The sequence below is a fragment of the Panulirus ornatus genome, chromosome 42 (assembly GCF_036320965.1).
Source record: "Panulirus ornatus isolate Po-2019 chromosome 42, ASM3632096v1, whole genome shotgun sequence".
Classification (NCBI taxonomy): domain Eukaryota; kingdom Metazoa; phylum Arthropoda; class Malacostraca; order Decapoda; family Palinuridae; genus Panulirus; species Panulirus ornatus.
Window position 1 is genome coordinate 17,266,107 of NC_092265.1, and position 14,303 is coordinate 17,280,409.

Genomic DNA, 14,303 nt, shown 5'->3' on the forward strand with positions numbered 1-14,303 from the left:
GTGATGGTGTTCCATGTGTGGCGTGGTGGCGATGGGAATGAATAAAGGCAGACAGTGTGAATTGTGTGCATGGGTATATATGTATGTGTTTGTGTGTGTATATGTATGTGTACATTTAGATGTATAGGTATGTATATTTTGCATGTGTGGACGTGTATGTATATACATTGTGTATGGGGGTGGGTTGGGCCATTTCTTTTGTTTGTTTCCTTGCGCTACCTCGCAAACGCGGGAGACAGCGACAAAGCAAAATAAATAATAAATAAATAGGTGCATCTATGTATATGTGGCATTTGAGGGTATAATTGGTGTACATGGGGTGTTCAGCACTGTTAATGGAAATGGTGAAGAGCTTGTGGTTTGTGTACAGAAAAAGGACTGGTTATTGTGAATACCTGGATTAAAAAGAGAGATATACATAAGTATGCATATATGAGTAGGAGAGGTGATCAAAGGGCATTATTGGATTGTGTTAATTGATAGGCATGTAAAAGAGTGACTTTTGGATGTTAATGTGCTGAGAGGGGCAGGGAGGGATATTTGATCACTATCTTGTGGAGGCGAAGGTGAATATCTGTAGAGGTTTCCAGAAAAAGAAGAGAGAATGTTGAGGAGAAGAGAGTAGTGAGAGTAAGTGAAATTGGAAAGGAAACTTGTGTGAAGAAGTATCAGAAGAGATTGAGTGTAGAATGGCAAAAGGTGTGAGCAAATGACGTGAGGGGAGTGGGGGAAGAAATGTATGTATTTAGGAAAGCAGTGATGGCCTGTGCAAAATATGCTTGTGGAATGAGAAAGGTGGGAGGTGGGCAGATTAGAAAGAGTAGTGAGAGGTGGGATGAGGAAGAGAGAAGAGAAGAGAAAAGAGAAGAGAGAGGCATTTGGACGAGTTTTGCAATGAAGTAGTGCAAATGACTAGGAGATGTATAAAAGAAAGAGGCAGGAGGTCAAGAGAAAGGTGCAAGAGGTGGAAAAGAGGGCAAATGAGAGTTGGGGTGTGAGAGTATCATTAGATTTTAGGGAGAATGAAAAGATGTCTTGGAAGAGGCAAGTAATGCGCATAAGACAAGAGAACAAATGGGAACATCGGTGAAGGGGTCAAATGAGGGAGGAAATAACAAGTAGTGATTAAGTGAGAAGGAGATGGAGTGAGTATTCTTAAGGTTTTTTGAATGTGTTTGATGATAGAGTGTTAGATATAGGGTGTTTTGGTTGGGATGGTGTGCGAATTAAGAGGGTCAGGGAGAATGGTTTAGTAAAGAGGGAAGAGGTAGTGAAAACTTTGTGGAAGATGAAATCTGGGCAGAGTTGGGTTTGGATGGTATTACAGTGGAATTTATTAATAAAGTGGGTGACTATGTTGTTGATTGGCTGGTGAGGATATTCACTGTATGATCATGGTGAAGTGCATGAGAATTGGTGGAATGTATGCATAGTGCCTTTTTACAAAGGCAAAGTGGATAAAGGTGAGTGTTCAAGTTACAGATGCATATGTTTGTTGAGTATTCCTGGGAAATTATATGGGAAGGTATTTATTGAGAGGGTTAAGGCATGTATAGAGCATCAGATTGGGGAAGAGCTGAGTGGTTTCAGACGTGGGAGAGGATGTGTGGATCAGGTGTTTGCTTTGAAGAATGTATGTGAAAAATACTTAGAAAAACAGATGAATTTGTGTGTATCATTTATGGATCTGGAGAAGACATATGGTAAGGTTGATAAAGATGCTTTGTAGAAGGTCTTAAGAGTACATGGTGTCGGAGGTAGGTTGTTAGAAGCAGTGAAAAGTTTTTACTAAGGATGTAAGGCATGTGTTTGAGTTGGAAGAGAGGAGAGTGATTGGTTCCCACTGAATGTCATTTTGTGGCAGGGATGTGTGAGAGCCCCATGGTTGTTTAATTTGTTTATGGGTGGGGTGGTTAGGGAGGTAAATGCAAGAATTTTGAAGAGAGGGGCAAGTATGCCATCTGTTGTGGTTGATAGGGCCTGGAAAATGAATCTGTTGTTGTACATCGATGATACAGCCCTAGTGGCTAAATCTTGTGAGAAACTGCCGAGGTTGGTGACTGAGTTTGGAAAAGTGTTTGAAAAGAGAATGTTGAGAGTAGATGTGAATAAGAGCAAGGTTATTATTTTCTGTATAGTTGATAGATAAGTTAATTGGGATGTAAGTTTGAATAGAGAAAATTGGAGGAAGTGGAGTGTTTTGGATATCTGGGAGTGGATTTAGCAGCGGATGGAACCATGCAAGTGAAAGTGAATCACAGGATTAGGGAGGGGACGAAGGATCTGGGAGTGATGAAGAAGGGTTGTAGGGAGAGAGCGTTATCTTGGAGAGCAAAAATGGTTTTGTTTGAAAGATAGTGTTGGAAATGAAATGTCTAAGGACAATATGTGTTGTGAGGTGGTTTGATCGAGTAAATAATGAAAGGGTAAGGGAGATGTGTGGAAATGAAAAGTGTGGTTGAGAGAGCAGAAGAGGGTGTTTTGAAATGGTTTCGAGATATGGAGAGAATAAGTGAGAAAAGATTGAGAAAGAGGATATGTGTATCAGAGGTGGAGGGAACAAGGAGGTGGGAGAACAAATTGGAGGTGGAAGGATGGAATGAAAAAGGTTTTGAGTAATCGGAGCCTGAACATACAGGAGGGTGAGAGGCATGTAAGGAATAGAGTGAATTGGTACAATGTGGGATACTGGGTGCTGTTAATGGACTGAACCAGGGCATGTGAAGCATCTGGGGTAAACCTTGGAAAAGTCTGTGGGGCCTGGATGAGGATAGGGAGCTGTGGTTTCGGTGCATTACACATGACAGCTAGACACTGAGTGTGAACAAATGTGGCCTTTTTCATCTGTTTTCCTGGTCCTACTTTGCTGAAGCGGGGAGTAATGATGCTCTATCTTGTGTGGGAGGGTAGCGACAGGAATGGATAAAGGCAAGTAAGTATGAATATGTACATGTGTATATATATGTATATTTCTGTGTATGTATATGTATATAAATGTGTATATTGATATGTATATGTATGTATATGGGTGTTTATGTATATATACATATGTGTATATGAGTGGATGGGCCATTCTTCGTCTGTTTTTTGGCACTACCTTGCTGACTTGGGAAACAGCAATTAAGTATGATAATGAAAATGAATGAGATAAAAGATAATATAAAAATGTGTGTGTGAGTTGATGTCTCTTTCCTTGTCAATTTCTTGATGCTAATTTGCTAACCTGGGAAACAGCGATCAAGTATGAAAAAAAATATATATATTGCGTTAAAGGGATGGCTTTGTTTAGGGCCTCAGTAACCCATACCATCTCAGATAACATAAAAAAAAGATAAACCTTATTTTTGAGGATAAAGTGCTGTTTTGACCCCTCTCAGAAAGCAGTCTCAGAATTAGGCTGTGCCTTTAGTATAGCAGTGGTTTTTCATCTTTAAAAAGCTATATTTTTCTTTTGCCATTTGCATTTTAGATTTTGTTTCATGCTTTCATTAAGGCTGAATATTACAGATGATCCCCATATGTTTTAAGTATTGATCATTACATCTCATGTAAAATCCATCAGTAATGATCAGCTTTTTCAGAAGAAAAATGTGCCATTTTCAGGAGAAATTAGGAAATAAGAAAATATTATATGCTAGAGAGAAGTAGGAGTGAAGAGGAATGGAATAGAGGAATTAAATAAGATCCAAGTGATGTGAAGTTTGTATCTGTCTGTCAAAGTTGTAAGTAATGCTACAGTTTAAATGTGGCCAGAGAAGAGAGGCATCATTGATGGTGCCTCTGTGGATGGTTAACACCCACCCAGCTTTTTTGTATTTTCATGGTTATTTTATTCATTACATAGGTTGCTATGCAAAAATCCCTGTCTGGTGTTTAAAATCTCCTTATGAATGTTTTTCTCATTTTACTTCTTATTGAATAATTTCATTCCTTTATAATTGGAAGCATCTGCCAATATATTTATCTGGAGATTCATTATATACCGAGCTAGAAAGCTTTAATACTTCTTGACTTTCTTATTTTGCACAGGCCGCAGGTGATAGAACAGTGTATGTCCTTTCCTGGTCACAAGATCTATGTTGGGGTCCAGATGTGGTCAAACTTTGTGTGCAAGTATCAAGCTATAAGCAATTCAGAAGGGTAAGAAATGCAATACATCATGTTATTTTGTGCACTTCCTGTTTCCAGTTTTTCATACTGAACTTTATTCAACTAACAAAAAAATATGTTGAATATTGTTTATTGTTTTGTATGCCAGCTAGTCACTTTAGACAAATATTCAGGCCCATGTATGCTAAAACTTTATGGGATACACTTTTACAAAGAACTGAGAAAATAGTCCTGGAACAGTTGGATTTTTCTTGTAGTACAGGAAAATCCCTTTTTTATTTGCTTGTCATGTGTCCCATCTCCCTTTTATTGGCCGGCATATTTAGTGAAACTCATTCCTCTTGATTTCATTAGACTTGAAAGTCACATTCTGATTAAGATGCCTCTTATTAACACTTAAAGGATATTGTTTGACACCTGGTTTATACATGTACAGGTACACCATCGAATTGGCAACTGATGGTTCAGCACCGCCTTTAGTCTGGACAAAATTATGTGAGGGAACTTGAAATTACTGCAGCCACCAGACTAGTTTATTGGGTGGCCACAGATGGCTTGTGTATAGGGCGAGCTTATTTACATTCTTTACACTGTACTTGTTGGTGGTGATACTGCAATTCTGTGAGATTCTTAGCTTATTTTGCTTAGATTTAACCCTAGCTATGGCTTCTAAGACATATGAGAGTGTCAGTCATGGTGTCAAATGTAAATACCAGTCCATATCAATCCAAGATAAAGTAGAACGAAAAAAATGGACCATGGTGCTTCAGTGTGTAAGCTGTGTGACATCAACATTATTGGTTCATCAACTGTTTATGATATGAAGAAGCAAATGGAGAAAATATTGAAATTCTATGCAGACAGCGATTCCAAGAAGCAAATGACGATTAAAAAAACTATGAAAGATGGTAAGAGTACTGAGCATGATTGAGTGATGATGGAATGGTTTCGACAGCGTCAGAGTGATGGAGTGGACTTGTAACATGATAATGGACCAGGCTAAGTTGTTACAGAAAGAACTTGAATTACATTTAATGTTTGTTTTATTTGAATTTCTAGCATTCCATGGTATACTTTAGACACATGGGAGATGTACAATTAGTTGGTTAGAGGTGTGTTGATGAATTATTATTACGTAACCACGGTTGGTCCAGCAAAGTGGTTAATCTGGCAAGTCTTTGGAACCAAGAATGTCAGAAAATCAGTGGTGTACCTGTATTTAATGGAATGTTGTATGACTGTTTTTACCAACATCATTGTCTTCAGAATACTAGACATAGTGTTGCTCCTCTATTTCAGGCATGATTCAACTTCAACCTGGCTGAACCTTTGACTGAGTCTTGTTTTAGAAACATTTTTTATTTAGCAGTATGGTATGCTATTATCAAGTCATATAGTATTGATAATCCTGTACTTAGAGTTTCGTAAGAAACTTGCTGGATATGCAATATTTTTAATGTAGATATGTGTGTCCACTCATTCTGCGAAGCCATTGTGACAGATTGCCAAACGACTTAGTGATTTAGATATCACAGATTGATGATTTGTGGTTATACAGTTGATACCATATTATCCAAAATTTATGATCTTCAAAATTTGGCCTTCTTCTTGGTCAATCTTTCCTCACTCATTCTCTCCATGTGACCAAACCATTTCAAAACACCCTCTTCTGCTCTCTCAACCACACTCTTTTTATTTCCACACATCTCTCTTACCCTATTATTACTTACTCAATCAAACCACCTCACACCACATATTGTCCTCAAACATCTCATTTCCAGCACATCCACCCTCCTCCGCACAACTCTATCCATAGCCCACGCCTCGCAACCATATAACATTGTTGGAACCACTATTCCTTCAAACATACCCATTTTTGATATCCGAGATAATGCTTTCGACTTCCACACATTCTTCAACGCCACCAGAATTTTCGCCCTCTCCCCCACCCTATGATTTACTTCCACGTCCATGGTTCCATCTGCTGCCAAATCCACTCCCAGATATCTAAAACACTTTACTTCCTCCAGTTTTTGTCCATTCAAACTTATCTCCCAATTGACTTGACCTTGACCCTACTGTATCTAATAACCTTGCTCTTATTAACATTTACTCTCAACATTCTTCTTTCACACACTTTACCAAACTCAGTCACCAGCTTCTACAGTTTCTCACATGAATCAGCCACCAGTGCTGTATCATCAGTGAACAACAACTGACTCACTTCCCAAGCTCTCTCATCCACAATGGACTGCATACTTGCTCTTCTTTTCAAAACTCTTGCATTCACATCCCTAACAAACCCATCCATAAACAAATTAAACAACCAAGGAGACATCACACACTGCAGCCGCAAACCTACATTCACTGAGAACCAATCACTTTCCTCTCTTCCTACACATATACATCCCTTACATCCTCGATAAAACCTTTTCACTGCTTCTAACATTTTGCCTCCCACACCATATATTCTTAATACTTTCCACAGAGCACCTCTATCAACTCTATCATATGCCTTCTCCAAATCCATAAATGCTACATACAAATCCATTTGTTTTTCTAAGTATTTCTCACATACATTGTTCAGAGCAAAGACCTGATCCACACATCCTCTACCACTTCTGAAACCACACTGCTTTTCCCCAGTCTGATGCTCTGTACATGCCTTCACCCTCTCAATCAATCCCCTCCCATAAAATTTCCCAGGAATACTCAGCATACTTATACCTCTGTAATTTGAGCACTCACCTTTGTCCCCTTTGCCTTTGTACAATGGCACTATGCAAACATTCCGCCAATCCTCAGGCGCCTCACCATGAATCACACATACATTAAATAACCTTACCAACCAGTCACCAATACAGTCACCCCCTTTTTTAATAAATTCCACTGCAATACTATTCACACCCGCTGCCTTGCCGGCTTTCATCTTCCGCAAAGCTTTTACTACCTTTTCTCTGTTTTTTCTGTTCGTATTCATATACCTCCGCGTTGTACAGTTAGGTTCGGTAAAACGCTATCAGCTGGCTATGTGCACCTGTTGGGAAATAACCGGTATAGACCCCGTTGCTCACCATTGTGAGACGAAGGGTATTCGAGTACTTAGTATTTGAATAGTTGTTTACTATTAGCCAGGCCCAGAGCCTTACGGTTAGCATGCCTGCCTCTTGCACAGGGGTCCCGGGTTCGATCCTGGCTGTTGGTGATATATATATATGTATATATATATATATATATATATATATATATATATATATATATATATATATATATATATATATATATATATATATTTATTTATTTTTTTCCCATTTTAGAAAGTTGAAAAAAAAAAAAATACAAGGAGGGGAGGATTTCTGGCCCCCTGCTCCCGTCCCCTCTAGTCGCTTTCTACGACGCGCGAGAAATGCGTGGGAAGTATTCTTTCACCCCTATCCCCAGGGATAATATACATATATACATATATACATATATACACACACATACACACACACACGCACATATACACACACACACACATACATATATATACATGTGAAAAATGTAAGAAACAATTTAGAAAACTGAAACTACCAGCTTGAAATGAAATGAAAAAATGATAGAGTTGATAGAGATGCTCTGTGGAAGGTATTAAGAATATATGGTGTGGGAGGCAAGTTGTTAGAAGCAGTGAAAAGTTTTTATCGAGGATGTAAGGCATGTGTACGTGTAGGAAGAGAGGAAAGTGATTGGTTCTCAGTGAATGTAGGTTTGCGGCAGGGGTGTGTGATGTCCCCATGGTTGTTTAATTTGTTTATGGATGGGGTTGTTAGGGAGGTGAATGCAAGAGTTTTGGAAAGAGGGGCAAGTATGAAGTCTGTTGGGGATGAGAGAGCTTGGGAAGTGAGTCAGTTGTTGTTCGCTGATTATACAGCGCTGGTGGCTGATTCATGTGAGAAACTGCAGAAGCTGGTGACTGAGTTTGGTAAAGTGTGTGAAAGAAGAAAGTTAAGAGTAAATGTGAATAAGAGCAAGGTTATTAGGTACAGTAGGGTTGAGGGTCAATTCAATTGGGAGGTGAGTTTGAATGGAGAAAAACTAGAGGAAGTGAAGTGTTTTAGATATCTGGGAGTGGATCTGGCAGCGGATGGAACCATGGAAGCGGAAGTGGATCATAGGGTGGGGGAGGGGGTGAAAATTCTGGGAGCCTTGAAGAATGTGTGGAAGTCGAGAACATTATCTCGGAAAGCAAAAATGGGTATGTTTGAAGGAATAGTGGTTCCAACAATGTTGTATGGTTGCGAGGCGTGGGCTATGGATGGAGTTGTGCGCAGGAGGATGGATGTGCTGGAAATGAGATGTTTGAGGACAATGTGTGGTGTGAGGTGGTTTGATCGAGTAAGTAACGTAAGGGTAAGAGAGATGTGTGGAAATAAAAAGAGCGTGGTTGAGAGAGCAGAAGAGGGTGTTTTGAAGTGGTTTGGTCACATGGAGAGAATGAGTGAGGAAAGATTGACCAAGAGGATATATGTGTCGGAGGTGGAGGGAACGAGGAGAAGAGGGAGACCAAATTGGAGGTGGAAAGATGGAGTGAAAAAGATTTTGTGTGATCGGGGCCTGAACATGCAGGAGGGTGAAAGGAGGGCAAAGAATAGAGTGAATTGGAGCGATGTGGTATACCGGGGTTGACGTGCTGTCAGTGGATTGAATCAAGGCATGTGTATGGGGGTGGGTTGGGCCATTTCTTTCATCTGTTTCCTTGCGCTACCTCACAAACGCGGGAGACAACGACAAAAAAAAAAAAAAAAAAAAAAAAAAAAAAAAAATTATTTTTTTATTTTGCTTTGTCACTGTCTCCCGCGTTTTCGAGGTAGCGCAAGGAAACAGACGAAAGAAATAGCCTAACCCACCCCCATACACATGTATATACATACATCCACACACGCAACTATACATACCTACACAGCTACACAGCGCAAGGAAACAGACGAAAGAAATAGCCCAACCCACCCCCATACACAATGTATATACATACACGTCCACACACGCAAATATACATACCTATACATCTCAATGTACACATATATATACACACACAGACACATACATATATACCCATGCACACAATTCACACTGTCTGCCTTTATTCATTCCCATTGCCACCTCGCCACACATGGAATACCATCCCCCTCCCCCCTCATGTGTGCGAGGTAGCACTAGGAAAAGACAACAAAGGCCCCATTCGTTCACACTCAGTCTCTACCTATTATGCAATAATGCCCGAAACCACAGCTCCCTTTCCACATCCAGGCCCCACACAACTTTCCATGGTTTACCCCCAGATTCAATCCACTGACAGCACGTCAACCCCGGTATACCACATCGATCCAATTCACTCTATTCCTTGCCCTCCTTTCACCCTCCTGCATGTTCAGGCCCTCATCACACAAAATCTTTTTCACTCCATCTTTCCACCTCCAATTTGGTCTCCCACTTCTCCTCGTTCCCTCCACCTCCGACACATATATCCTCTTGGTCAGTCTTTCCTCACTCATTCTCTCCATGTGCCCAAACCATTTAAAAACACCCTCTTCTGCTCTCTCAACCACGCTCTTTTTATTTCCACACATCTCTCTTACCCTTACATTACTTACTCGATCAAACCACCTCACACCACACATTGTCCTCAAACATCTCATTTCCAGCACATCCACCTTCCTGCGCCCAACTCTATCCATAGCCCACGCCTCGCAACCATACAACATTGTTGGAACCACTATTCCTTCAAACATAGCTATTTTTGCTTTCCGAGATAATGTTCTCGACTTCCACACATTCTTCAAGGCTCCCAGGATTTTCGCCCCCTCCCCCACCCTATGATTCACTTCCACTTCCATGGTTCCATCTGCTGCCAGATCCACTCCCAGATATCTAAAACACTTTACTTCCTCCAGTTTTTCTTTATTCAAACTTACCTCCCAGTTGACTTGACCCTCAACCCTACTGTACGTAATAACCTTGCTCTTATTCACATTTACTCCTAACTTTCTTCTTTCACACACTTTACCAAACTCAGTCACCAGCTTCTGCAGTTTTTCACATGAATCAGCCACCAATGCTGTATCATCAGCGAACAACAACTGACTCGCTTCCCAAGGTCTCTCATCCCTAACAGACTTCATACTTGCCCCTCTTTCCAAAACTCTTGCATTCACCTCCCTAACAACCCCATCCATAAACAAATTAAACAACCATATATTTTTTCTTTTTTTTTTTTTTGCCGGTCTCCCGCGTTTGCGAGGTAGCGCAAGGAAACAGACGAAAGAAATGGCCCAACCCACCCCCATACACATGTATATACATACGTCCACACACGCAAATATACATACCTACACAGCTTTCCATGGTTTACCCCAGACTCTTCACATGCCCTGATTCAATCCACTGACAGCACATCAACCCCGGTATACCACATCGCTCCAATTCACTCTATTCCTTGCCCTCCTTTCACCCTCCTGCATGTTCAGGCCCCGATCACACAAAATCTATTTCACTCCATCTTTCCACCTCCAATTTGGTCTCCCTCTTCTCGTTCCCTCCACCTCCGACACATATATCCTCTTGGTCAATCTTTCCTCACTCATTCTCTCCATGTGCCCAAACCATTTCAAAACACCCTCTTCTGCTCTCTCAACCACGCTCTTTTTATTTCCACACATCTCTCTTACCCTTACGTTACTTACTCGATCAAACCACCTCACACCACACATTGTCCTCAAACATCTCATTTCCAGCACATCCATCCTCCTGCGCACAACTCTATCCATAGCCCACGCCTCGCAACCATACAACATTGTTGGAACCACTATTCCTTCAAACTTACCCATTTTTGCTTTCGGAGATAATGTTCTCGACTTCCACACATTCTTCAAGGCTCCCAGAATTTTCGCCCCCTCCCCCACCCTATGATCCACTTCCGCTTCCATGGTTCCATCCGCTGCCAGATCCACTCCCAGATATCTAAAACACTTCACTTCCTCCAGTTTTTCTCCATTCAAACTCACCTCCCAATTGACTTGACCCTCAACCCTACTGTACCTAATAACCTTGCTCTTATTCACATTTACTCTTAACTTTCTTCTTTCACACACTTTACCAAACTCAGTCACCAGCTTCTGCAGTTTCTCACATGAATCAGCCACCAGCGCTGTATCATCAGCGAACAACAACTGACTCACTTCCCAAGCTCTCTCATCCCCAACAGACTTCATCCTTGCCCCTCTTTCCAAAACTCTTGCATTTACCTCCCTAACAACCCCATCCATAAACAAATTAAACAACCATGGAGACATCACACACCCCTGCCGCAAACCTACATTCACTGAGAACCAATCACTTTCCTCTCTTCCTACACGTACACATGCCTTACATCCTCGATAAAAACTTTTCACTGCTTCTAACAACTTGCCTCCCACACCATATATTCTTAATACCTTCCACAGAGCATCTCTATCAACTCTATCATATGCCTTCTCCAGATCCATAAATGCTACATACAAATCCATTTGCTTTTCTAAGTATTTCTCACATACATTCTTCAAAGCAAACACCTGATCCACACATCCTCTACCACTTCTGAAACCACACTGCTCTTCCCCAATCTGATGCTCTGTACATGCCTTCACCCTCTCAATCAATACCCTCCCATATAATTTACCAGGAATACTTAACAAACTTATACCTCTGTAATTTGAGCACTCACTCTTATCCCCTTTGCCTTTGTACAATGGCACTATGCACGCATTCCGCCAATCCTCAGGCACCTCACCGTGAGTCATACATACATTAAATAACCTTACCAACCAGTCAACAATACAGTCACCCCCTTTTTTAATAAATTCCATTGCAATACCATCCAAACCTGCTGCCTTGCCAGCTTTCATCTTCCGCAAAGCTTTTACTACCTCTTCTCTGTTTACCAAATCATTTTCCCTAACCCTCTCACTTTGCACACCACCTCGACCAAAACACCCTATATCTGCCACTCTATCATCAAACACATTCAACAAACCTTCAAAATACTCACTCCATCTCCTTCTCACATCACCACTACTTGTTATCACCTCCCCATTTGCGCCCTTCACTGAAGTTCCCATTTGCTCCCTTGTCTTACGCACTTTATTTACCTCCTTCCAGAACATCTTTTTATTCTCCCTAAAATTTAATGATACTCTCTCACCCCAACTCTCATTTGCCCTTTTTTTCACCTCTTGCACCTTTCTCTTGACCTCCTGTCTCTTTCTTTTATACGTCTCCCACTCAATTGCATTTTTTCCCTGCAAAAATCGTCCAAATGCCTCTCTCTTCTCTTTCACTAATACTCTTACTTCTTCATCCCACCACTCACTACCCTTTCTAATCAACCCACCTCCCACTCTTCTCATGCCACAAGCATCTTTTGCGCAATCCATCACTGATTCCCTAAATACATCCCATTCCTCCCCCACTCCCCTTACTTCCATTGTTCTCACCTTTTTCCATTCTGTACTCAGTCTCTCCTGGTACTTCCTCCCACAAGTCTCCTTCCCAAGCTCACTTACTCTCACCATCCTCTTCACCCCAACATTCACTCTTTTTTTCTGAAAACCCATACAAATCTTCACCTTAGCCTCCACAAGATAATGATCAGACATCCCTCCAGTTGCACCTCTCAGCACATTAACATCCAAAAGTCTCTCTTTCGCACGCCTGTCAATTAACACGTAATCCAATAACGCTCTCTGGCCATCTCTCCTACTTACATAAGTATACTTATGTATATCTCGCTTTTTAAACCAGGTATTCCCAATCATCAGTCCTTTTTCAGCACATAAATCTACAAGCTCTTCACCATTTCCATTTACAACACTGAACACCCCATGTATACCAATTATTCCCTCAACTGCCACATTACTCACCTTTGCATTCAAATCACCCATCACTATAACCCGGTCTCGTGCATCAAAACCACTAACACACTCATTCAGCTGCTCCCAAAACACTTGCCTCTCATGATCTTTCTTCTCATGCCCAGGTGCATATGCACCAATAATCACCCATCTCTCTCCATCAACTTTCAGTTTTACCCATATTAATCGAGAATTTACTTTCTTACATTCTATTACATACTCCCACAACTCCTGTTTCAGGAGTACTGCTACTCCTTCCCTTGCTCTTGTCCTCTCACTAACCCCTGACTTTACTCCCAAGACATTCCCAAACCACTCTTCCCCTTCACCCTTGAGCTTCGTTTCACTCAGAGCCAAAACATCCAGGTTCCTTTCCTCAAACATACTACCTATCTCTCCTTTTTTCACATCTTGGTTACATCCACACACATTTAGGCACCCCAATCTGAGCCTTCGAGGAGGATGAGCACTCCCCGCGTAACTCCTTCTTCTGTTTCCCATTTTAGAAAGTTAAAAAAATACAAGGAGGGGAGGATTTCTGGCCCCCCGCTCCCGTCCCCTCTAGTCGCTTTCTACGACACGCGAGGAATGCGTGGGAAGTATTCTTTCACCCCTATCCCCAGGGATAATATACATATATATATATACACATACACACACATACACACACACACGCACATATACACACACACACACATACATATATATACATATGAAAAATGTAAGAAACAATTTAGAAAACTGAAACTTCTAGCTTGAAATGAAAAGAAAAAAATGAACGTCACATAATGGTTCAACCTCTGGCTATGGAAAAAGGAAATGTTTAATTTATTTACACAAAAGTCAATAGTAGTTCTCATCAATTTAATCACTGTATCAATAAGCTTCAGTGTCTAAGCTACATTTTTTTTCCAATTTCACTATTTTCTTGTCAAAGCACCATGTATGAAAACTATCACTCCAGTAACACAACTATAAACATTTACTTCCCCTTTAAAAAAGTTCTGGGGAAGTCTGTCTCGATACACTGCAGGACACTACCACCTGGTGAGGTTTGTGTTGCAATGGTTTTTGATTCACAAATGTAGTAGCATCACTGGTGGCCAAGGTAGTTCCGTTGGCGAAGAGGAGCTCATGAAACATGTCGGAAAGCATGCTACTGCAGGCAGGAGTGAAGGCTGATTCAAACTTCAGATGACAAAGAAACTGGAGGCACCACATCAGGCAAGAGGACGAAGCAGCTCCCGCCAGTCCTTCCGCTTTCCA

General features: G+C 41.0%; 1 protein-coding gene across 5 annotated transcripts in view; it reads left to right on the forward strand.

The window, feature by feature from the left end:
- Positions 1-14,303, forward strand: part of LOC139761944 (hexosaminidase D-like) — a 284,074-nt gene that overhangs the window by 215,706 nt on the left and 54,065 nt on the right. For all 5 annotated transcript variants that reach the window (XM_071686643.1, XM_071686648.1, XM_071686644.1 and 2 more), the window contains one exon: positions 4,030-4,140. In XM_071686643.1, the coding sequence (XP_071542744.1) occupies positions 4,030-4,140 (111 nt within the window). The remainder of the gene's footprint in view (positions 1-4,029; positions 4,141-14,303) is intronic.